The sequence below is a fragment of the Schistocerca americana genome, chromosome 4 (assembly GCF_021461395.2).
Source record: "Schistocerca americana isolate TAMUIC-IGC-003095 chromosome 4, iqSchAmer2.1, whole genome shotgun sequence".
Taxonomy (NCBI): domain Eukaryota; kingdom Metazoa; phylum Arthropoda; class Insecta; order Orthoptera; family Acrididae; genus Schistocerca; species Schistocerca americana.
This window is the reverse complement of record NC_060122.1, coordinates 562,759,190-562,786,686: the sequence shown is the minus strand read 5'-3', so window position 1 is coordinate 562,786,686 and position 27,497 is coordinate 562,759,190. Positions and strand designations below refer to the sequence as shown.

Below are 27,497 nucleotides of genomic sequence, written 5' to 3'. Positions count from 1 at the left end.
CAGCGCACGTTTGATCTATCGATTATTTGTATGAATTTGAAACCTGTCCCTGTCAGTTTTTGAACATTGTTGAACACGTTCTAAGTTGATTTCTGAATGAATCATAAGTTGATTTGTGAATGCGTGCATAGTGTACGTGATGTGTCTGTCAGTGGAATCCTCATCACATCTAGAAATAAACTTTCCTGCAGACAAAAGGGGCTATACGAGCTGAGCAGAGTATAGCCGAACGAAAGAAAGCCAACCACTGTCTGATTATGTGGTTGATAGGGTTTGCGAATGATGAGTGTTGTTATGATTACCAGTGAAATTCATAGATTCAGACAACCTGGGTGTGAATAAACGACCAACAGGAATAACAGGCAAGAAAGATTATGTATTATCTTCTCGGTGTAACCAGGAAAATGAGATTTTGACAGAAAATTTTTGGCCAGATCACTATACTAGCAAGAGCCAGTTGTACAGTCTCCGGCTAGCAGCCGCTTTAAGTTCTATTCTGGAAGTAGCGCGGAAAACGCATTGTACAGACACGTAACAATGCCTAACCAGAGAATAATCGTGGGATAACTAAATTGGTGATTTTGGCAGACTTAGTGAAATTAACCGGCGAATAAGCTTTGACATTGGCAGGAATGGATACAGAATTAGTCATGACAACATTGTTTGTTAGAATGAGGAAGGAGAAGAAATGGTGACATCGCATAAATTATGGAAAAATATGACTAATTCCAAATTTATATAAAAATTTTGCACTACTACTTTTCGATCTCATGCTTGAGAAACTGGAGCATATGAATGAAGTGTAAAACTATTTCCTAACCTAAAGCTTTTTGCTTGTAGTAGACCTAATAGGCATTTGATATTGGTACTTTGTGAATTATATCCTGCCGCGTTATAAAAATGACCATTTCTGCAAAACAGTCTTTTTTATTTGGCGTGTGTTAACAATTGCTGCAGTATTATATGGCCTATTTTGTTTTATCTCACAGACAGTGACAAAATACAGGTAATCAGGTCAAGAAACCACACCAGTCTTGGGTCTATTTGTAATTACACCTTTTTCAGTATTAGACAACGACATTTCGATTTTTCATGTAGCAAAAAGTTTGACAAACTTTGATGAGGTAACAGATCCTTTCGCAGAAAGGAAAGTATGCCATGTAAAGCTGTAGCAAGATTATAGAGAAAAAAATTCTAGGAGCTAAGGATTGAAGAAATGTGCACTGTCTTGCTTGTCTCTTCTCTTTACTGGTTTTATGTATCCTATACTTAATTTTATGTGACACAAAGTAGCAAGTTGTTAGCTAATAGGGAATAAAGAGCGCAAATTTTCTGAAGAGGGGGCAGGATGTCAAACCGGCCAACTGGAAGCAGGAGAGGCACCATAGGACATTTTAATTTCCACTGGCCTGAGTATAGTTTGATGGCATCCAGTACAAAATATACACGTTTCAATTCCACAGACCGAAATACAGTGACGTCCGATAGAAGAATGCTGTGTGAAGAGGTGTGGCACTGCACTTTGGCACACTTAAGATCAAATAACATGTCTTACAATTCCTCGGACACGTATGTTTTATGTATCAGACTCTTCAGAAAGATGTGCACTACAAAATGAAGATATTTTTGAAAATTCGATATTTTTTTTTTTTTTTTAATTTTTGATGTCCTATCTCAAACACTCGAGGGACGCCACTATCTACTATTGCCCCTGTTCGGAAATATTGTAGATACGGGTCTGATGTGCAGAGCAGTCTGATTTATAATAGGGAAGCAAGTAGTCTCCATGTGACCCGTGTTTACATTTAGTGATTTTGCTGATTTCTCTTTGTCTACTGCACTCACATCAAATGAAAACAAAATTGATTTCTTTGGCCGGGAACAATCATGTGAATACATGTAATACATTCACATAATTACGGAAGACTAAAATACGTTATTAGTTTCACATTTTGTTTTATTTCCACCTTTCTTGACTAAGCATTAATTGCCATGCAGAACAATGAAGTTATTTTTATCGGTTTGCTGAAGAAATTTTCTTTTATTAATCTTTTCCGCTGAGGCAGTCAATATATTTGAAACAAAGGGTTTAGTTCCATAACTATTGGCTAGTTTCAATTGTTCGGTGCATTTCAAGTGAACGTTTTCATCTTCTAGCATGTATGGCATTATTCCATAACAAAGAACCAGACATGAGATAATGAAGTACTGGTACCCAAGGAAATTTACATCCCGAAACCACATTGAAAGGCTTAATATCAGATCAGTGCCTACTTCACTGGGAATCTGAGACTCATTTAAAAATCAGCTGTTTGATGACGAGCCATTTAGAAGAATTTATAGCCCAGAAGATCACACTTTTATGTCGTCGTTAAAAAATTTACTGGCACATTTGTGTGATATATCTTAAAACGTAATACGTGCATAAAAGACCAACATTATATGTGAAAGCTTAGCTTCTCTTGCAGTGTATTGGCCTTAGAGACAAATATTATATGTGAAAGCTTTGTTTTTCTTGTAGCATCATATGTATTAATTTAAACCATTAACTTTTCCTGTTCGTGTGTTCGTGCTACTTGACAGTGATGTTGCTATTGGCTGACTACACTTTATGTCCGAAGCTCTGAATATCCGCTGTCATTGGCTGGTGAGATCACATGACATGAGCTACGAACGGCTTAGAAAAGCGCAACAAACATCTTTCCAAAAGGTGTTTTTTTCCCCGGAGTTTCTTTTTCTAAACCGCCGGGAAATTCTACGCCCATGCATAAAACCATAACCATTCAAAGGATTGATAAGTTATACAGTTCCGAGAGAAAATATACTGTCAATTCAGAGGGAAAAACTATGTTTCCACCTGGGAGAAAGAGTATTTTTAACCGGGAAATCCAAGAGAAATTCAGGAATTTTTTTTCCTTGTCCGCATATACACCCTGATGTTTTTTCTCGTATTCTGTAATATTTCTTACACTTTAAACTTCCTGGCATATTAAAACTGTGTGTCGGACCGATACTCGAACTCGGGACCTATTGCATTTCGCGGGCAAGTGCTGTACCATCTGAGCTACTCAAGCACAACTCACGCCCCGTCTGCACTGCTTTACTTCTGCCATTACCTCATCTCTTACCTTTCAAACTTTACAGAAGCTCTCGTGCGAACCTTGCAGACGTAGCACTTCTGAAAGAAAGGATATTGCAGAGACATGGCTTAGCCACAGCCTGGGGGATGTTTCCAGAATGAGATTTTCGCTCTGCAGTGGGAAAATCTCATTGTTTCTACACTTCTTCAGAAAGTGATCTATGATACGTGATACAAATGTATAGTGTTTTCATAATTTTTCAGCTCTGGATGTAAAACTATTATCCTTCCCTTGTTCGTCATAAATCATAGGCATATTTGTGATTCTGTTTATCGTGAGAATTTTGCCTATCTCAAAAATTTTGACATATTGAGAATCGTGAGGGGACTTTCAATAAGTAACAAAATACTTTTTTCCTCAGCTAGTTTTGCGTGAAAAATTTCAGAATTTATTGTGGGGCATCATGGAATATTCCTGCATCAGCTCCTACATAGTTTCATGAAGTACTAATAGGTGGCGGCATTATATGTAGCCTTCAAAATGGTGTCTGAAAGAGAGGTGGATTCCAAGCACAGAGCTATCATTGAGTTTCTTTCAGCGGAAAACCAGAGCTTCACAGGTATCCGTAGGCTGCTGCAGAATGTCTGTGGAGACCTAGCAGTGAACAAAAGCACAGTGAGTTGTTGGGAGAGGCGTCTGTCATTGTCACAACAAGGTCATGCAAATCTTTTTGATCTCCTGGATGCCAGACAACCACAGAGAGCTGCGACTCCTGTAATGTTGGAATGTGCAGGTACTCTCATTCGAGAAGATTGACAGATTATAATCAAACACCAACAACTGAATGTCTCTGTTGGTAGTGCTGGCGTGCTTGTCCACCAGTTGGTGTACTCAAATGTATGCACCTGCAGGGTTCTTTGTTGCCTATCAGAAGACCATAAAGAGCAACAAAGGGCCATCTGTGTAGAGTTACTTACACAGTACAAGGCTAATTGTCATAATTTTTGTTGAACATCATCACAGGCGATGAAACATGGGCTCATCACTTCAAATTGGAACCAAAAGGGCAATCCGTGGAGTGGCATTGCACCACATCTCCTCCAAAGAAAAAGTTAAAAGCTGCATCCTCAGCTGATAAAGTCAAGGTGACAGTCATCTAGGACACTGAAGGGGTTATTCTATTTAATGTCCTCCGTCATGGTGAAGCAGTCAGCTCTGAAGTGAATTGTGCTAACCTCAGGAAATTGAAGAAATGACTTAGCGTTTTCATTGCCACAAAAATGCAAATGAATTTTTCCTTTTCCTTAATAACGTAAGGCCTCACACAAGTCTGCACACCTGAGAAGAGCTCACAAACCTTTATTGGACTATTCTTCCTCATTCACCCAAAAGCCTTTATCTCACGTCTACTGATTTCCATCTGTTTGGCCCAGTGGAGGATGCACTCTGTGGGAAGCAGTACATGGGTAATTGGGAGGGTATCGATGCAGCAAGATGTCGGTTCTGACGTTGACCAGTACAGTGGTACCATGTGGGCATGCCGACCCTCGCAGTCAGCTGGTGTAAGGCCATCACATTGAATGGAGATTATGTTGCATAGTAGGGTTTTGTAGCGAGAAGAGTGGGGAATAATATTGTGTATTGGTGTTCTGAATATTCAGAAAAAAGTGTTGCGGTACTTATTGAATGCCCTTCTTACATGACCTGTTTAGATATCTTTGGCATATTTTGGGTACATAGTTAGTCTCTTACCACTCAATTTACTATGGCGTAGTCTTCTGAGGCCATGCAGGACAAGTAAAAAAATATTTATTATGTAGTATAAATATCGTGCAGTGTTGATAACCGAACATCTTGCAGAAATGTTTTCAGAGAACTTGGTGTTATTACACTCATGTGCCAACAGTTTTATGACCTATGATATTTATGACTACTAATACCAATACCTTTGGGACAAACTGTAAAATTCTCATCTACAATATTAGAAGTAAAAATAAATTGCATTGAATACTGTGTGTACCTGTCTAGGGTTGGGAATTTAATTTTACTGTCCAGTGCAGAAAGTCTTTAGTAGATTTCTTGTAGACATAATACACAAAATCAGAAATCCCTAGATATTAAAAAAACAAGATACCTTATCAATATGATATGGAAAGTCCTGGTGGAATGTATTTTAAGGAGTAAAGATAACAACTCACTGAATAGCAGAGCACTGAGTCATCAAAAGGCACATAAAATGAGAGAGAACTGTGCTAGTTTTCAAATGAAACCCTTCATAGAACTATAATTATAGAACACACAGAGAGAAACACATCTCTCTCTCTCTCTCTCTCTCTCTCTCTCTCTCTCTCTCTCTGTCTCTCTCTCTCTGTCTCTCTCTCTCTCCCCCTCCCCCCTCTCTCTCTCTCTCTCTCTCTCTCTCTCCCCCCCCCTCTCCCTCTCTCCCTCCCTCTCCCCCCTCCCCTCCCCCTCCTCCCTATTCCTATCCCCCCCCCCCCTGCCCTCACTCTCGTATGGGATAGGGATGTGGCTCTGGTAGCTGATACTCTTCCCAAAATGGTTGTTGGCCACTCACACAATCTACACAGTATTCTAATCCATCTGAATGCAACAGCTATATGCAAAAGCTATTCCTCAGCTTTACTACATGAGGTGCAAGTCCTGCCCAATACACATACCCAGATCTTCCTCCCAAAGTCCCAGCTCAAGGATTATCCTATCCTATCAGACACTGGGCCACTTCTCGAAATAGTGATGCCATACACCTGCTCAGCTGTAATTTCTACACAGCATTTGATTTGGTTATGACTGCCAACTAGCTGTCCACCCTAACAAATGATTACCACCAAACTGTGACAAAGACCAGAATTGACCACCCAGTAGCAGAACATGATGCAGAACATGATATGCACGATTTCAGAGGCTGTTTCACAACCTGTGCCATTTGGAGCCTTCCCCGAAACACCAACTTCCGTGAATTTCATAAATAGTAGTTGTCCTTTCAACACATCCTTCACTCTTGTAATTGGCCTGACCTCAATCTTCACTAGCCCCTGCTTCTCACCCATGTCCACCTCTGCCCTGAAATCGTAACTGCACTTATCCTGCACTGTCACCCTCGTCCCCTGTTCTATCTCCCCCTCCTAAACCACTCCTCCACATTACTGTGTACTCTGCATAATTCACAGTACTTGTGACCAGAACAAGCCACTGGAACCACATTCCTATTCTAAGCACCTGCTGCCTCTCACTCCCAGCTGTCTACCACTCTTCCCCAACCAACCTCTCATTCTCCATCTCCTTTACTGAGCGAGGTGGCGCAGTGGTTAGACACTGGACTTGCATTTGGAAGGTCGACATTTCAATCTCATATGCGGCCATCCTGAATTAGGTTTTCCGTGATTTCCCTGAATCGCTCCAGGCAAATGCCAGGATGGTTCCTTTGCAAGGGCACGGGCTACATCTTTCCCTAATCTGATGAGAATGATGACCTCACAGTTTGGTCTCTTCCCCCGAACGACCCAAACCTCCAACCCCCCCCCCCCCCCCCCTCTCCCCACCTCCTTTCTTGTGTTGCCCACCCTCCACCCTCCACTGGACACATTACTCCATTTGACCTATAGTGCCAGCACAAGCCTAGGCCATGTAGCTCTAAGGTGTGTGTGTGTGGGGGGGGGGGGGGGTGCACGTTGTAGTAGTAGTAGTAGTAGTAGTAGTAGCAGCAGCAGCAGCAGCAGCAGCAGTAGCAGTAGCATTATACATGAATGGGATAACATGTTGGGGCATTCATGTACCATCTAACCTGTTGTTTTAGTTTTTGGTGTGACTTCCCAGCAGGGATTAAATTTTGTGCTACAAGTACACATTTATGTACTTCATGTGAAATAGTGACATTGGATTTTAATTATATTATATACAGGGAAATCAGTTTTCCTGAAGTAATCTGCTATGTCTGGATCTTCTGTATGGCATCATGTACAGTCTGTAAATGCTGTATGTGTGACCATCTTAACATGATGGCAGTATGTGTCTTTATTTTCAGTTTTTAATTGTTCAATTTTGGCTATATTTGATTATAGTTCATGTGGCTGCTTGTTGTAAAGGAAAGCTCTGTCTTCCTTTTTCTGATCTTATATTGTCATGTTGATATTGCTAGGTCCATTTGAATATAACTGAATGGTTGCAGTTAGCTAATGGTGTGAAATAGGACACTTTATTTCAAATAAATAACAGCCTCACTCAGTAAGAAGCAAAAAAAGCCTTCTCCTAAATTCCTAGACGAAGTGTATTCCTGCTAAAATGTTCACTGTCTTTCACATTTGGTCCCACTTAATAACCTGTAAAACTAAACAGCTTCAATCCAGTTTATCTGTGTCAAATTACGACCTTCCATCTTGGGTTACCGCCCACATAATAACCTGTAAAACTGAACAACTTCAATCCAGTTTTTCTTTGTCAAATTACGACCTTCCATCTTGGGTTACTGTGTACATTATCCACCATCTGCAAATTCTCCTAACAGAAGACCCTCCCCCAGAAGACTATCACAAATCAGATATTAGGAGAACAGTGGATGTGATGCTAGGTGCAGTGGGTATCCTCATCAATCCTGCTCTGCTCGAGCACAAATTTTGTATTCCTTGGACATGGTTGTTGTTGAATGTAAGTACAACTTCCATTTTCAACAGAAAAGTAGTAGTATAATTCCTAAATGGCTTATACATTTGCTAAAGACACTGATTTTCACTCAAAACACTTTGAAACATTAAAAATCATGAGGCTGGAGACTGGAATACGGTGGCTGAGAATGCCTGTATATTGTCTGGTAAATAATAATAATAATAATAATAATAATAATAATAATAGAAACCTAAAGATCAAGCAGACACAGCAAACCCAGCTAAATATCGCCTCATAACATGGCTACCAACAATATACAAAATATTAACTTCAGTCATTACGCAGAAATTAATGACACATACAACACAGAACAAAATTATAAATGAAGAACAAAAAGGCTGTTGCAAAGGAGCACGAGGATGTAAAGAGCAACTGATAATAGATGCAGAGGTGACATACCAAGCTAAAACTAAGCAACGGTCGCTACACTACGCATACATTGATTACCAAAAAGCTTTTGATAGTGTACCCCACTCATGGTTACTACAAATATTGGAAATACACGAAGTAGATCCTAAATTGATACAGTTTCTAAACATAGTAATGAAAAATTGGAAAACCACACTTAATATCCAAACAAATTCAAATAATATCACATCACAGCCAATACAGATTAAGCGTGGAATATACCAAGGAGACTCATTAAGTCCTTTCTGGTTCTGCCTTGCTTTGAATCCACTATCCAACATGTTAAATAATACAAATTATGGATACAATATTACTTGAACATACCAACACAAAATCACACATTTTCTATACATGGATGATCTAAAACTACTGGCAGCAACAAATCAACAACTCAACGAATTACTAAAGATAACAGAAATATTCAGCAATGACATAAATATGGCTTTTGGAACTGACAAATGTAAGAAAAATAGCATAGTCAAGGGAAAACACACTAAACAAGAAGATTACATACTGGATAACCACAGCGACTGCATAGAAGCGATGGAAAAAACAGATGCCTATAAATATCTAGGATACAGACAAAAAATAGGAATAGATAATACAAATATTAAAGAGGAACTAAAAGGAAAATACAGACAAAGACTAACAAAAATACTGAAAACAGAATTGACAGCAAGAAACAAGACAAAAGCTATAAATACCTATGCTTTACCAATATTGACCTACTCATTTGGAGTAGTGAAATGGAGTAACACAGACCTAGAAGCACTCAATACACTTACACGATCACAATGCCACAAATATAGAATACATCACATACATTCAGCAACAGAAAGATTCACATTAAGCAGAAAGGAAGGAGGAAGGGGATTTATTGACATAAAAAACCTACATTATGGACAGGTAGACAATTTCAGAAAATTCTTTATAGAACGAGCAGAAACTAGCAAAATACACAAAGTAATTACTCATATAAATACATCGGCTACACCACTACAATTTCATAAGCAGCTCTACAACCCTTTAGGTCACATAACATCAACAGATACGAAGAAAGTAAATTGGAAAAAGAAAACACTACAAGGTAAGCACCCGTATCATCTAACACAGCCACACATCGATCAAGATGCATCCAACACATGGCTAAGAAAAGGCAATATATACAGTGAGACGGAAGGATTCATGATTGCAATACAGGATCAAACAATAAACTCCAGATATTACAGCAAGCATATTATTAAAGATCCCAATACCACAACAGATAAATGCAGACTTATCAAACAACAAATAGAAACAGTATATCACATCACAAGCGGATGTACAATACTAGCAAATGCAGAATACCCCAGAAGACATGACAGTGTAGCAAAAATAATACATCAACAACTTTCCATACAACATAAACTAATAAAACAACACATTCCCACATACAAGTATGCACCACAAAATGTACTGGAGAATGATGAATACAAATTATACTGGAACAGAACCATTATAACAGATAAAACACCACCGCATAACAAACCTGACATCATATTCACCAATAAAAAGAAGAAATTAACACAACTAATCGAAATATCCATACCCAATACAACAAGTATACAGAAGAAAACAGGAGAAAAAATTGAAAAATACATCCAACTGGCTGAGGAAATCAAGGACATGTGGCTTCAGGATAAAGTTGACATTATATCGATTATACTATCAACTACAGGAGTCATACCACACAATATCCACCAGTACATCAACGCAATACAGCTACATCCAAACTTATATATACAACTATAGAAATCTGTAACTATTGATACTTGTTCAATTACCTGAAAGTTCCTAAATGCAATGTAACATATACCGTACAGTTAAAAGGAAGTCACGCTTGATCAAGGTCCACGTCACTTTCCATTTTTAACCAGACATAACGTCTGAGAAAAGGATAGTAATAATAATAATATGTTGATGATGATTAAGCTGATTATGATGACAGAGGATGTCTCTCCACTGCAACATTGATTCAAAACCCAGACTTTCATAATTTTACATGGTCTTCTTATCAGTTTACTTACCATAGAGAGAGAGAGAGAGAGAGAGAGAGAGAGAGAGAGAGAGGAGGGGGGAAACCATAACTGATTTACTACAAGAAATTTTGTGATGAAAGTGATATGGTATATGATCATAATACGTTTTTGAGTAACAATGAAAAATTTGAAAAACATGATGATTTTCTATTGAAGTGTGTTTACAATAAAAAGAAAAAAAGTCCTTTTCCGTGGTTTAGTTGCATGCCTAAGTGATTGTTCTTGTTAAATTCAAATATATAAATTAAAATTTTGTTTAGATTAGTGGTGTTTGTATTATCTATGTTTACTCTGAAACTTTTGTAGCTACAGCCTTCTACCGGTTGCATCCAGAAGTTACTCTTCTGAAAGATATTGAAGGAGAAGCAGCCGAGCGATTACAAAAGTGCTTTTCTCCGGGTGTCATTGGTCTAGAAGATGGAAAAAATGGTAAGCAAATAAGTTTTTTTTTAATTTGATAGACATGTTTTGTTTTGTATAAAAGCTATGGCACCATGTCACTGTGAAAGAAATTCGGAGTCCACGAACTCGAAAGGTTGACATTAGTGTTGGAAACACCCTTTATTGGGTATGGAGGTGTCACAGAATGACATACAGAGATGTCTGGACATGAGTTTGACTAAAACATTTGTTTCTCAGTGGGAAGTATCATGAAAATAGTGTGCGGCCACTCAGCACTTCAAGAAGTTTTGGTGCACCTTCTCTTGCTCTCCAAAATGTTGCTAGATGAACACTAACATTGCTCCCTGGGAGAAACTGGAGGATTGTCATTTAAGGTGCACCTTTCAGACTTGGCTAGCATTACTCAGGTTTTGGCTGTTGCAAGCTTACATGATGCCAGGTGTCATCACTTTCGATATTTTATAGATATGCAATTAACAGTATAAATACTGTGTACAGATTTTGGGAAAGTGTTAAGAATGGGTGAGCTCACTTAAATGTGAATGCCAAATGATTGCATTTTAGGTTTACTATACAGCATAAATTTCATTGTGTCAGTGTGGAACTGTTTGGGCATAAAAATTAGCAATTTTTCAACATTATTATTTCTGGAATATTAACTCCTTTTCATGGTTTTGATGTACCACAGGACAGGAATCTGTAAGGTGTATGTCTCACTCACCACATTCATTTTTGTAGATCAAAAGTTCAAGCATTAACACAACTCATCTCATACAGCCTCATACTATTCCAGTTTAGTATCAAAACTGAAAAACTGCTGTACTATAAATATTTCTGTGTATGAGCAGACACTACAAAAGCAAAACTGAGTAGACTATTAGTAATAAGCAGTTGGCAATCCAAATGGTTGCCTTGAGAAGTGTTAATGCAGACACCGTTGGTGAATAATTCAGCATTAAAGTGTATCGTTTTACAGTTGACAACTTGGTTGTTGCAAGAGGAAACAAAGATTTCTCGTACCATTAATTAATAATTGTAGGTCATAGAATGTTCATTCGCCTGTTGCCACAAGTAAATTTTGAACTCCTTGGTGAGCAACATTTTTGGTTGCCATGACTATGTGAAATGGCACATTTTTAAGTGTTTACAAAAATAATGAAATAAAAATTCTTTGGACCAATCATATTATTGTCTCTAAAAATATTAACCTTTAAAACTCATACACTTTTTCATGCATTCAAACCAATTCTGGTAACCTTTATTTCCACACTGGTGTTGGTGTTGCAAAAATGGGGTATTGGTATGATGCAACATCTTTTTGATGTGATGAAAATCACTGTACGCACATTTTTTGTTTCACATAAGAAAGTCCTTTCTTGAAAAATCAAGTGAATACATGCAGAATACTGAAAAGTTAGGCATGGTATTTGAAAAATCGCATAATTTTGTTGGAAGTTCTTTGTGAACAATCCATCTTCGTTAGCTCTGGTTCATCTTGGAACACTCAAGCTATTGATTTCCACCTTGTTTTTATGAATACATCCAAGTTATGATAATGTACACAGATTTTGTGTTTCTTCAATCAAGTTTTCGGGCATTTTGTTTCATCAATTGACATGAACCTGCTTTTAATATTCAGTTAAACTGTGCAAAATTGGTGATCTTTTTCAGTTGAATTTTCATCTAAAATTTGAAGTACTAGATTCTTTAATGAGTGTAAGTATGCCTCTATCTTACAGGAAGTCACATGTCAAATTCTTTAGTCATGTTGTACACAGCTTTGATATTTGTCAACCTTCATGAAATTCATTGTTGACTGCAGTATTTCCATGATGACCTTCTGTAAACCACGCAAAAGACTTTTCTGGAGGTGATTGGTTACCAAAAGTTGAACAAAGTCGTTCAAGGAATTGTTGTTGAGGTAGACCTTTACGGAAATCGTAATAAAATTGCTCAGCAAAATTCTTCATGTGATATTGCCATTCTTTTGACAAAACTGTTTGTTAAAACACTCACTGTAAATAAACAACTCAGCCAGTTTATGATCAGTCATTGTTTTAACAGTAACAAATGGCAAATTTTAAAACAGTATAAATGGCCTGTTCTCAATAGATCACTTAGTGATCATTTGTGAAAACTTACAAAGCGACCCTCATAAGAAATATCATGTAATGATGTATTTGCTGCATTTTTACGTTTAAATGAGATGTCTCTTGCTTAAATTGTTCACAGACTTGTTTTCCTGAACCATACTTACAAAGTAGTAGTTGTTCATATATTACAAAATTGACAAAATCAATTCTATTTATGTAGTTTGATGATATTTTGTAATAAGTCTTGTTGCTTATTCTGTATCTTTATTTATCAGGTAAAAAGAAAGCCAAAGTTTTAAGTGCAAGGTATGACACATGCAGTAGAAATGTCTTCAGATATGACGACTTAAAAAATGCAGTTAAAATGGAGAGGATAAGGGATCATTATATTTGTAAGTACACAGTATTGTGAATTTTTAGTTTACCACCTTTTATATGGTTGATATATCTATTGCTACAATTCTTTTAGTATCAATTTTAATTATCAAATAGTGAGAAGCCATGTTACTACTTAATTCAGCTGTTTGTGATAAATGTAGATGCATTATTGAACTACCTGTCAAGCAAGAAGAAAGTTAGTAGCTTGTACCGATTTCAGTGTAGATTTCTTTAAAGATAAATACAGGCAGGAAAGATGAACTGTAATCATTATTTAGATATTTCAGTCTAATTTCAGTAGTTATTTTCCAACTCGTCTACTACAGGATAACAGGAAGAAATGCTAATGTCAAATTAAATTTATTTAGTATAGGATTTGTATCAATATTTGAAAGTAGCTTTCCTAAAAAGTTATCAAGAAAACCCATTTAAAACAAGTAACCGTGGATAACTAAGGAAATTAAAACCTCATGTAATATGTAGAGAGAAATTTGAGTAATGGCCAGAATAAGTCATGATCTGACAGCACTTTTATACAACGAAAGCATTGTCGTATTTTAAGGAAAGTCATTAAAATGTCCATAAGTCTGCACATTCTGACTGAAATAAATAATGGAGGTAATAAAATTGAAACTATATGGATTGTTGTCAAATGAGAAAGAGGACAACTATTAACAATTAAACTGAATGACAATGTTGAGACAGATATTTCACAAGTTACAAATACATTTAGCAAACACTTTCTAAATATAGCAGGAAAAATAGGATTAAATGGTTTAGTTGAAGAAGCAAGAGAATGTATTACAAGTGTCATTCCAAAAAACTTTAAGCCACTAGAAGTAGTGCCAACACCCTACACCAAAATTAATAGTATCATAAAAACTCTTAAACATGAAAGCTTATATGGTGTTGATAGAATTTCAAACAGAATTCTGAAAAGTTGCTGTAGGTAATGTCCTCAGTGATAACATATGTAATGCATCACAGACACATGGAATTTTCCCAGATAGATTAAAATATGCAGTTGTTAACTGCTTTACAAGAGGTGTGGCAAGAAAAAAATAATTATCATCAGATTTTCTTGCTGACTTCTTTTTACATAGTATTTGGAAAAGTACTGTACTCAAGAATAGTGTCACATTTAAGTAGAAACAATTACGTAACATATCACAGTTTGGATTTCAGAAGGATTGCTTGAGTGAGAATGCTATTTATACATTCAGCCACCAAGTATTACAAGTCTTACATAATAATGATCGCCAGTTGCTGTTCCTTGTGATCTTTGTAAGGTATTTGGTTGTGTAGAAAACCTTGCACTCTTAAAAAGACTCAAGTTTTATGAACTTAATAGATTTACACACAAATGGTTTGAATCATACTTAAAAAACAGAATGCAAAAAGTTGTGCTGAATAATTCAAACAATGTTGGAAAGATAGAAAGTTTTAGTGTGGGGAGAGTCCAAAAGGGAGTCCCACAAGGCTCAATTTGGGGTCCATTGCTATCCCTTATATACATGAATGAATGACCTTCCACTTAACATTCAACATGCAGAATTGGTACTTTTTGGAGATGTAATCCCATTAGGGAGAAAGCAACACATGAGATTGTTAATATTTTTTTCAGAGAATTATTAAGTGGTTCTCTGAAAATGGACTCGTCCTTAAATTTAAGAAAACACATTTTATTCAGTTCTGTACAACAAGTAAGAGTCATAGCAACAATTGATGTAGCACATGAACAGGAGTCAGTAAACACAGTAGAATGCTTCAAATTTTTGGCTGTAAATATTGACAAAAAAAAATTAAAAAAAAAAAAAAAAAAGAATTGGAAGTAGTCTGGCTAGTACTGGAAACAATTGAATCAACCTCCTGACATATTTTGTGTATTCCCATTTAATAATATCTTATGGAATAATTTTCTGGGGTAACTCATCACTTAGAAAGACAGCACTGATTCTACAAAAAGGTATAGTGAAAATAATATTTGGTGTTAACCTATCTATGGGACATGTGACATATGACAACTAACACCTATGAACATGTTATTCAGCACAGATGAGTAAATTGTTCCCTTGGAGTGCTGAGAGTTGATAAGGGACTGTTTCTAAGTGCAGGTTTGCCATGTAAAGAATTGCTCAAGTTTTCCTCCACAGTAAGAACTTCATCTCGGTTGGTATATCAATATCCAAGACCAAGTGTAAGTCTTACAAACCATAATGATTTTGACATGGAGATATGGCCTGATGCCAGAATTTATATAGTTGTTGTGTCTTCTTGTTGGTGTTTCTTTTTCCCCCGGTGGATTCAAATGTCAGCCATTACAGTCTTGATCTAGCCACTGTATCCACTGGAACAGGGAGGAACAGGCTTTTGCAGTACAATAAGCAAGTGAAATGTAGCATATACTCGATCTCACAGAACTACACATCTTCTCTGCTATTTGGCTGTTGATGTATAATTTTTTGTCCCTCTTTACCAGCTTCGTAATTTAGGGGAGAGAAAAAACTATGTAATATATCTTTCTTTAATAACAGTATTTGTTATGTTCAGCTTGGTTGGGATTGTATTGATTGGCAAGATGACAAAAATTCATAATAATGACTTACACAAAATTGGTGCAATTGACTTTTCATGTGGTAAACTAAGGTGTATAAGTTCCAAAATACAAAAGAAGAAAAGAAAGAAAAATGCAGATCACAAATTTTACAAAAGAAAATTACAAACTATGAATTAAAAGCCACATATCCTACAAAAAATAGATTTGACACAATATTCCACAGTTATACACCTATATAAATATTTGATATCCATTTAACTTCATCAGCTGTAATTTCCAGGACATCATTCCATTCCTAACATATCTTCTCTTGAAGTTTTGTTGGCCAGTGTGCTCTGTGATCTGCTCTACAGACACTTTCAAGATTATCAATCATCCCCCTTTTATGAATGGGTATGTTAGAACTGATATGACCTTTTTTGACCATACCTAGGTGGCACCAAATTTTCTTGGATAGTTCAGTCCCTGACTCTTCATGGTGTTACCGAAGAAACCTTTGTTAGGCTCCCATCTCTCCTCTCCATGCAAGCTCCCGGATGAAGAGCTAATGCTGCAACAGGATGTCATCAACACACCCCCCCCCCCCCCCCCTCCCTCTGCCGCCGCCCTGCTGCCCCAGGTCTGTGAAACAGACTTCAAGCAAGAGCGTTATTCAGGACAGTGTGGACTGGAAGTACTGGTGGGAATACTGAAACATGAAACTTGTTTCATTTTCTAATTGTGGTCTGTTGTCACGTCACATCTGGCAGAGGGATGTCCACAAGTGTATGGAGCCAAATATTGGTGGGGATTTTATCATTCCAGCTATAATGCACAATGGCTCATTGAGGTGTTCACTTATTTTGTTGCTGTGGCGTCTGCATCCATGCTAGTGTACAATACTCAGCAGCTGAGTGCACTAGCTATTGTGCAAAATTACATAGGAAATCTGCTTGCACTCCCATAGTTTTTTGTGACAATTTATTTATTATGTTATTTCTGGTTTTTTGCATTCATCCAATCTGCTGCAGATGTTTTTTAGATGTCCTAGAACAGTCAAAAGTGATGATGCCAGTATATTTTAGATAATTGGTGTGGTTTATTTGTTTGTTGTCAAATGAAACATTTGAGCCTTGTGACACCCAGATGGTTATGTAAGTGGAATGTACAACACTTTACTTTCAGGGTTTTGCCACATTCAACTGTTCTTATAATATTCACTCAGCTGCTCAAAATCTTCCGTTAGATTGTGTTCCCTTTCATGTATGAGGATGTGCTGAAAAGTAATGCCTCTGAATTTTTTATTCTGTTATCAGTATAGTTCATGTGTTACATGTTGTTCATATTAGTTGGTTGACTTTCGTGCTGTGCTGATGCAAGTTGCAACACTATGTCATTAGAGGGCTGTGAATTGTAGTGAGTAATATGGTGGTGTGTAATGTAACTATATCAGTGCATGAGAGCGACCTCAGAAAACTGAAAGCACGAGTTTAAAGAGTTCATCTGAACTTAGAGCACCCTCTTCTTCAGCATGACAATGCCAGGCCACACAAAAGCACTGCAACATCTGCAACAGTCTGATGCCATGAGTTCACTGTGATCAAGAGGTAAGGTTGTGACTCTGTCAACAAAGTCAAACATTCTACAGTGATGGTATCAATAAACTCTATCTCGGAGAAATGTGTTTGTTGCCAGGGTGACTATATTGCAAAATAAATGTGTAGACATTAAGAATATAAAATAAGAATGTTAATGAAGCGTGTTTCAATTACAGGACAATATACAGCCATTTCGGTTGCACGAAATTTTGTCAATTGACCACGGTTTTGATTGCAGTAGGGTTGGGCAGTTTTCATCAGAATAAAATGTTACATGGAATACCTAAAGTATAATGATGTGGATTGAAATAATATACACTTAGTAGGATTAGTTCCATAAATTACGTACAAACAGAATGTACTTACATGTAATCAAACCATGGTCCAATACATTTGAGCAAAAGTGCTCCCATCAATGTCATAAGAATAGAAACTAAAATGTAAAAGTATAAGATGATTGTCTACCAGATAAAATACTCGATCGAACATAATGATAACTGCAAGGTCATAAGGACCAAGAGGAGCGTAATAGAGCTGCAACCATCAGACTAAACGGCTAAGACGCCGTAGGCAGGCACAAGGTGGATACAAGAACAGATTCACACCATGTAGCAGAAGGCTGTAGGTTGCAGTAAGTACTGGGAGATGATGAAGCTTGCACAGGATAGAGTAGCATGGAGAGCTGCATCAAACCAGTCTCAGGACTGAAGACCACAACAACAACAGCAGAAGGTAATCAAAATACAGACAACTTAAGAGCAAATGAGGTATTACAAGGACAATTTTAAACACTATTGGTAAGAAACAGTAACCCACATATGAAATTTACAACATAACATAACAGTTTATTTAAAAAATAAAATACAGTTCAGTTAATATACAGAGGAAACATAAGATTAGAAGGAAAAACCATGTTTAGGAGAGTACATTGAGGAGAATATCACCAGTCAGACATTTTTAATTAGTGGTTCTATACCTTGAAAAAAGATTTGTTGCGTAACTGCAAACTGTTCATTAAGAATGAGACCGACCTTCAGAGATAGGTGTTTAAGGATTTTATAACTTTTCTAAGATGTTAAGCCTAAAGCCTTTTTTCTCTTAGTACAAAATCTGGATGTCTTGTACATCTTTAGGATTACACCCTGTGACTAATAAATGATTGGCAAAAGTTGGTTCATGAACATTGGTGCCTTTTTTCCCTAGAAGATGTTCCTTGAATCTTATCAAAATAGCTCAGCCTGTTTGCCCTATGTAATAGGTGGAACAACTGTAACAATTCTATAAACACCAGAATTTTGCGAAGGGGAAAATGTAGGTTTCAAGTTATGTATGATGTTACTTTTTAAGAAATTATTAGTGGAAAAGTCTGCTCTACAGTTATACTTATTTTGAAGCAGGCACTGTATTTTGTAAGAATCTGGACCCAGAAATGGTGTATGGAAAAATCTTTTCTTTTCATTAGGTTCATTATTAGAAATGCCTAGGGTGGTGATTTTCTTATTGGTTTTAGTGAAAATCATTAGAGCCACCTCCATCCCCCTTTCTAGTGAAAATCTCAAATTTTAAATCAGTCTGATTAAAACTATTGCAGTCAATAATGGCTATGACCCTTCCATAGTAGATAATATTTGTAGTAGTAAAACCAATAAGAGACCATGGTGTCATTACATGTGAGTACATTCTGTTTTCATGTAATTTATGGAAGTAATACTGTTAAGTATATATTATTTCAATCCATGTCATTATATTTTAGGTATTGCATGTAACTTTTTATTCTGATGAAGATTGCTCTAGAGCAATCAAAACTGTGGTCAGTTGACAAAATTTCGTGCAACCTAAGTGGCTGTATGTACGTTCTGTAATTAAAAAGCATACGGTTGCTAGATAAGACCCAATAGAATGCTTAAAATTGAAAGTTTGTTTTATTTAAAAAGCTTTAAGAGTTTTCTCATAAAACATCCAGAGGTATTACTTTTCTACATGCCTTTTTAGGTGATTTGTTTGGATGTCTAGTGCCATCTCATCATTATAAATATTTGTTGTGTATTCAGTGGTACAAACGTGTGGTTCCTGAAGAGGGGCAGCAGCCTTTTCAGTAGTTGCAAGGGCAACAGTCTCGATGACTGACTGATCTGGCCTTGTAACAATAACCAAAACGACCTTGCTGTGCTGGTACTGCGAACGGCTGAAAGCAAGGGGAAACTACAGCCGTAATCTTTCCCGAGGGCATGCAGCTTTACTGTATGATTAAATGATGATGGCGTCCTCTTGGGTAAAATATTCCGGAGGTAAAATAGTCCCCCATTCGGATCTCCGGGCGGGGACTACTCAAGAGGATGTCGTTACCAGGAGAAAGAAAACTGGCGTTCTACGGATCGGAGTGTGGAATGTCAGATCCCTTAATCGGGCAGGTAGGTTAGAAAATTTAAAAAGGGAAATGGATAGGCTGAAGTTAGATATAGTGGGAATTAGTGAAGTTCGGTGGCAGGAGGAACAAGACTTCTGGTCAGGTGACTACAGGGTTATAAACACAAAATCAAATAGGGGTAATGCAGGAGTAGGTTCAATAATGAATAGGAAAATAGGAATGCGGGTAAGCTACTACAAACAGCATAGTGAACGCATTATTGTGGCCAAGATAGATACGAAGCCCACACCTACTACAGTAGTACTAGTTTATGTGCCAACTGGCTCTGCAGATGACGAAGAAATTGAAGAAATGTATGATGAAATAAAAGAAATTATTCAGATTGTGAAGGGAGACGAAAATTTAATAGTCATGGGTGACTGGAATTCGAGTGTAGGTAAAGGGAGAGAAGGAAACATAGTAGCTGAATATGGATTGGGGCTAAAAAATGAAAGAGGAAGCCGCCTGGTAGAATTTTGCACAGAGCACAACATAATCATAACTAACACTTGGTTTAAGAATCATGAAAGAAGGTTGTATACATGGAAGAACCCTGGAGATACTAAAAGGTATCAGATAGATTATATAATGGTAAGACAGAGATTTAGGAACCAGGTTTTAAATTGTAAGACATTTCCAGGGGCAGATGTGGACTCTGACCACAATCTATTGGTTATGACCTGTAGAGTAAAACTGAAGAAACTGCAAAAAGGTGGGAATTTAAGGAGATGGGACCTGGATAAACTGACTAAACCAGAGGTTGTACAGAGTTTCAGGGAGAGCGTAAGGGAACAATTGCTACAAATGGGGGAAAGAAATACAGTAGAAGAAGAATGGGTAGCTTTGAGGGATGAAGTAGCGAAGGCAGCAGAGGATCAAGTAGGTAAAAAGACGAGGGCTAGTAGAAATCCTTGGGTAACAGAAGAAATATTGAATTTAATTGATGAAAGGAGAAAATATAAAAATGCAGTAAATGAAGCAGGCAAAAAGGAATACAAACGTCTCAAAAATGAGATCGACAGGAAGTGCAAAATGGCTAAGCAGGGATGGCTAGAGGACAAATGTAAGGATGTAGAGGCTTATCTCACTAGGGGTAAGATAGATACTGCCTACAGGAAAATTAAAGAGACCTTTGGAGATAAGAGAACGACTTGTATGAATATCAAGAGCTCAGATGGAAACCCAGTTCTAAGCAAAGAAGGGAAAGCAGAAAGGTGGAAGGAGTATATAGAGGGTCTATACAAGGGCGATGTACTTGAGGACAATATTATGGAAATGGAAGAGGATGTAGATGAAGATGAAATGGGAGATATGATACTGCGTGAAGAGTTTGACAGAGCACTGAAAGACCTGAGTCGAGGCAGGGCCCCGGGAGTTGACAACATTCCGTTAGAACTACTGACAGCCTTGGGAGAGCCAGTCCTGACAAAACTCTACCATCTGGTGAGCAAGATCTACGAGACAGGCAAAATACCCTCAGACTTCAAGAAGAATATAATAATTCCAATCCCAAAGAAAGCAGGTGTTGACAGATGTGAAAATCACCGAACTATCAGTTTAATAAGCCACAGCTGCAAAATACTAACGCGAATTCTTTACAGACGAATGGAAAAACTAGTAGAAGCCAACCTTAGGGAAAATGAGTTTGGATTCCGTAGAAATATTGGGACACGTGAGGCAATACTGACCTTACGACTTATCTTAGAAGAAAGATTAATGAAAGGCAAACCTACGTTTCTAGCATTTGTAGACTTAGAGAAAGCTTTTGACAATGTTGACTGGAATACTCTCTTTCAAATTCTAAAGGTGGCAGGGGTAAAATACAGGGAGCGAAAGGCTATTTACAATTTGTACAGAAACCAGATGGCAGTTATAAGAGTCGAGGGGCATGAAAGGGAAGCAGTGGTTGGGAAGGGAGTAAGACAGGGTTGTAGCCTCTCCCCGATGTTGTTCAATCTGTATATTGAGCAAGCAGTAAAGAAAACAAAAGAAAAATTCGGAGTAGGTGTTAAAATTCATGGAGAAGAAATAAAAACTTTGAGGTTCGCCGATGACATTGTAATTCTGTCAGAGACAGCAAAGGACTTGGAAGAGCAGTTGAACGAAATGGGCAGTGTCTTGAAAGGAGGATATAAGATGAACATCAACAAAAGCAAAACAATGATAATGGAATGTAGTCGAATTAAGTCGGGTGATGCTGAGGGAATTAGATTAGGAAATGAGGCACTTAAAGTAGTAAAGGAGTTTTGCTATTTGTGGAGCAAAATAACTGATGATGGTCGAAGTAGAGAGGATATAAAATGTAGGCTGGCAATGGCAAGGAAAGCGTTTCTGAAGAAGAGAAATTTGTTAACATCGAGTATAGATTTAAGTGTCAGGAAGTTATTTCTGAAAGTATTCGTATGGAGTGTAGCCATGTATGGAAGTGAAACATGGACAATAAATAGTTTGGACAAGAAGAGAATAGAAGCTTTCGAAATGTGGTGCTACAGAAGAATGCTGAAGATTAGATGGGTAGATCACATAACTAATGAGGAAGTATTGAATAGGATTGGGGAGAAGAGAAGTTTGTGGCACAACTTGACCAGAAGAAGGGATCGGTTGGTAGGACATGTTCTGAGGCATCAAGGGATCACCAATTTAGTATTGGAGGGCAGCGTGGAGGGTAAAAATCATAGAGGGAGACCAAGAGATGAATACACTAAGCAGATTCAGAAGGATGTAGGTTGCAGTAGGTACCGGGAGATGAAAAAGCTTGCACAGGATAGAGTAGCATGGAGAGCTGCATCAAACCAGTCTCAGGACTGAAGACCACAACAACAACAACAATTCAGTGGTACAGTGTGTTCATCCATTAAATATTGTTCTGGTGTTGTTGAAGCTCAGAGCCATGCCTCAGTATTCTAATTTGCTGGAAGAGAAAAACAATAGGCTACTACTGATGCACCCTATGATGATGTGGCTGTGGCTTACCTCCTTTGACCACTCATTTATGATGAAATGATCTAAACCCTTTGAAAGAGGACCTAGCATTTAGCCCATGGATTCCTTCTGTGGTTCACCAATTTTCAGTGAGACACCAATTGTCTTAATGATTTTTACTTGTATTCGGACGTGTGTTCACTACCAGTTTACCAGCTAATGTACTGTACATCCATGTTAGCAGCAGTGAGGTAATCCTAGTCTAGAGTTTGGATTTTATGAAGGATTGGAAGCAGAGGTAAGGCTGTAGCTCCATCAATAAAATCAAACATAGTTTATACTCAAACATAATTTATGAAAGTCATAAATTATTGGGAAGGTGTTATCAGTGTTTCCTGCAGTGTTTTTGTAAGTAATCGTCCTGACAAAATTTTCCATAGTTAATTTTTTAGTCTCTGTTCTGTAAATCAGGCTTGTTTTTAACATCATACTTTAAAACTAGAATCATGCTCATAATTTTGCATTCTTTGAATCTATGTATGAATGTGTGATGGAATGTGAGAAGCTTGGAACAGGCAAGTGCAATTCAAGCTTCAGATTTTTCACTTTTTTATGTTTGGATATTTTAATCATTTATGCCTCAGAATCTTTTGATAAGGGTACATATGGCCACATTGTTCGAGCTCTGAACAATAGTATTTATAAATAGTATTGTTTTAACAAGATAGTCAGTAGACAGATCTAGTGCAGTAAGATAGAAGTTAATCATCATTACTTTTTATGTAATTTCATTGATAATTTAGTGTTGTTTTTATCACTGTTATGCAGCATTGCTTCATATAAAATTTATAATTTCTAGATGAAAAAGAACACATTATTGTGCCTCATATTCTTTATACTATTTGCTTCTGTATTCGCAAACAGAAAATCATCATCTCACAGCCCTATGTAGCTTTCATATTAACTAACTGCAATGGTATTTTGGTAACACTCCTCTTTAATTGTTTCTTCCTGACCGTGGATGTACAGTACAGTTCTTTGTCGTATATGACATGAAAGAAGGATGATAAATTTGTGACATCACATGATAAAATCTATTTGTCATGTTCTTAAAGTACCCTTACATAAATTATTTTAGCATGTTCATACGAACTCACTCAGCCATTAACCAAAAATCAAAATCTAATTACGTTTGCAGAATGTGTTTAAATGTGCTTTGTAAGTGGGAGGTACATACGTTTCATGAACCCACTTTATTGACCAACAAAATAATTAACTGCCTGAAATATCAAAATATTCTGTTTTCATACTATTGATATACTCTTCATTCTAATTTCAGTCACTATTGAGTCTGTTGGAGCACTTCCTCCTGATGTTTTGTTCACTGAAGCAGTCAAAGTTTTGAAGCAAAAATGCAGGACATTTTTGGAAGAACTGAATCGCTGATTGAAGAAAATGCGTGTGGATGTAAAATAAGAATGTTCACCGTGAAGGATCTGTGATGTGATCATGTAGAGGGCACTGTTCATCATTATTTAAGATAAAATTAAATACTTTGATATAATTGATGTATAAATCTTTCAGTGTATTTGTTTGTTCATCTCTAGACAATCTCCAGTGTATACCTTTAATCAAAATACACGTTATTTCCATTAAATCTGTACATACAGCATTTCAGACACACACCCTAACCAATATTTAAAAAAATGAAAATCACATTTGGATGCCTAAACCAATTTATTCACAAACCTTCACAATTTTACTCTTTGGCAACTTCAGTTTTTGCAGCACAGTGTATGTCGAAAAATTTTTAGAACATTCAAAATAGAACAGCAGCAGCAGGATCATTCTTGTCTCAAGGAGAAACACATACCCTGTATGCCTTTCTTGGTTTATAGATGCACAAAGATCTTACTAATTTCTTCTTTGAAACAATTCTTCTATAATGTCTAGCTTGTACATATTATTGTAGGTTACATGGACAGGATGAGGCTAAGTACCCTCTTGATTTACTTCTGAAAATTCTTTTTACGTTCACTCAGTTCTGCACAGTAATGTACTGTTTAAAATGTTATGGTTAATTTAAAACTGTTTGCTATGTAGGTGATCATTATCTCTGTGTCTTGTTTTGTAGTCAGGTATTTGTCTATTTAAAAGAACAGTACTGTTTATTTTAAAGTTTAATCATCACAAATTTATGGAATGAGGGAGGTTATTTCTAAAGGATTGTGTTAGGATCAAAGGGCCGTTGAAAAAGAGATGAGCCGGAGGCATAATTACAGAAACCAGTACCTGTATGGTAGAAGTATTGACCCTGGCTGTTGAGACAGGTGAATGGCTGAAATGTTAACCAGTTCTGCACGTATAGCTGGACATCGTCGTCCAAGGTGAATCATTTGCCCCTCAGAGCCTTTTTAAGGAGACCAAAAATGGCATAATCACAGGGAGACAGGTCCAGGCTGTACGGAGGGTGGTCGAGAACATCCCATTTGAATTTCTGCAGGAGTGCCACGACTGTGTTGGCCATATGAGGCTTTGCATTGTCATGGAGCAGAATGACCCCATGGGTGAGATTGCCTGGTTGTTTTGATTTGATCGCTTGGTGAACAGTGGTCAAGGTTTGTGAGTAATGCTGGGCATTGACCGTTGTCCCTGTGATTACGCTATTTTTGGTCCGCTTAAAAAGGCTCTGAGGGGCAAACGATTCATCTCGGACGACGACTTCCAGCTGTATGTGCAGAACTGGTTAACATCACAGCCTCGGGAATTTTATGAGACAGCTGTTCACCGCCTTGTGACACATTGGGACAAGTGTCAATACTTCTAACATACAGGTACTGGTTTCTGTAATTACACCTTTTCTTTTTGAATGCCTCTTATACAGAAACACATTTTCCATGCCTTATCTCTCCAGTCATACCCCACCTCCCCCAGTCCCACCATCCAGCCACAGAGGAGCATTCACTTCATGACTCAGTATGACCTGTGACTAGAGCAATCGAATCAAGTTCTTTGCCAGGCTTTCAACTACTTCTCATCATGCCCTGAACTGAGGAACGTCCTACCCAGTATCCTTCCCACCCCTCACATAGCGGTATTCCAGCACACACCAAAGCTACACAATATTCTCATCCATTCCTACACGTTTCCTCCCAACCCCTTGCCTCGTAACTCAGGGATAGACCTAAATGCAAGACCTGTCCCCTACATCCTCCTACCACCATCTACTCCAGTCTGATCACAATCATCACCTATTCCAGCAGAGACAGGGCTACGTGCAAAACCAGTCATGTGATCTACAAGCTAAGCCATAAACACTGTGCTGCTTTGTATGTGCATTTGACAAATGATGAGCTGTGTGTCCACATGAATGGCCACTGACAAACTGTGGCCAAGAAACAGCTGGACCACCCCATTGCTGGACATGCTGTCCAACACAACATTCTTCATTTCAATGATGGCTTTACAGCCTTTGCCATCTGGATCCTTCCCACCACCACCAGTTTTTCTGAATTGTGCAGGTGGGAATTCCCCCTGCGATATATCCTACATTCCCGTAACCGTCCTAGCCTCAACCTTCGTTAGTCATTGTCCTTACCCTCTAGCCCCTTCCCTGTTCCCATTCCAGCACTAAAGTGTCGTCTATTCTACCAAGCATCCACAGTCTTTTTACCTCTCTCCTTTTCTTGTGCCCCCCCCCCCCCCCCCCCCGTCCTCTGTATAACCTCCTGACTGCACGTAGCTACCCTATCCTCTCTCCACCTCACCCCTGTATGCTCCCACAAGAAGCACTTTATTGTCCCCCATTCCTAATCTAGTATCCCTCCCCCTCCCTGCCCCAGCCTCCTCCTTACCCCCCCAACCACCCCGATTGCTTCTCCCATCATGCACTGCTGTTCAGTCTGGCTTCGGCAACCATATACTGCTGTCGTGTGTGTGTGTGTGTGTGTGTGTGTGTGTGTGTGTGCATGTGTGTGTTGTCTAATTCTGAAGAACGCCTTTTTGGCTGAAAGCTTAGTTGTTTGACTGTCTTTTTCTTGTGCCTATCTGCGAATCAGCATCTCCACTATACGATGATTAGCTGTCTATACTTTCCACAATATTCTCATTATTCCATCCTGGATTTTCCATTGTTTGATTTTGTCAGTTTTTCTGTGTTATATTTGATTTAATGAGATGATAAAAGACTGGCCTCAAGCTGCAAGTAGACAAGAATGGAGAAGGAAATTGTCCATGTTCCTTTCAAAGGAACCATCATAGTATTTCCCTCAATTGTAGTGAAGAAATAACAGGAAACATTGATCTCAGTGTCCAGACAGAAATTTAAACTTCACCTCCCCCAAATGGAAATCCGTTCTCTCAGCTGCTGCACCAACTTTCTTAGTTGTTGTATTTGAGATATTTCCTCTTTCAGCTGCTGACATTTTCATCACTATAAGGAAGAAATCAGTCATGCTTAAAAAAATACATGCCTGACAACAACAACATGAACAATGTTCAAACAACATTAAAATTCACAACATGAACAATTTTTTTTTTTTTTCTGTTGGCGCAGTAGGTTAGGATACAGAAGACATAGCTCAAAAGTAACCCTCATTAAGTGCACAGTAAAAACAAATGCAGCCTTGAAGATGTGTAATTAAATTAGTATCAAATAGAAACATTCAGAAAATTTCTAATTATTACATAGTTAAAGGACTATTGTTGGAAATAAAGAAGCCTAAAAGAAGAGAAATTATTTTCAGTTGTTTGGAAATATTACCAGAAGTATGATGAACTGTTAGTGCTTTGCAATTAATAACATAAATTTTATTCAGTGTGCAGTTTATTTGAGTCAAATAAAGCAGTCATATGCACAAAAAACAGGTGCTAAGAACAGGTCTTCAGAACCTGACAACCCTATCGTATGCGGAAA

The 27,497-nt window shown here is 37.7% G+C and overlaps 1 protein-coding gene across 1 annotated transcript in view; it reads left to right on the top strand.

Moving 5' to 3' along the window:
• LOC124613936 (DNA-directed RNA polymerases I and III subunit RPAC1) overlaps positions 1 to 24,239 on the top strand; it is a 218,032-nt gene extending 193,793 nt beyond the window's left edge. The window contains exons 7-9 of the mRNA XM_047142689.1: positions 10,553 to 10,675; positions 13,017 to 13,133; positions 23,922 to 24,239. Of these exons, the coding sequence (XP_046998645.1) occupies positions 10,553 to 10,675; positions 13,017 to 13,133; positions 23,922 to 24,028 (347 nt within the window). The 3' untranslated portion in view covers positions 24,029 to 24,239. The remainder of the gene's footprint in view (positions 1 to 10,552; positions 10,676 to 13,016; positions 13,134 to 23,921) is intronic.
• Positions 24,240 to 27,497: the final 3,258 nt, after the last annotated feature.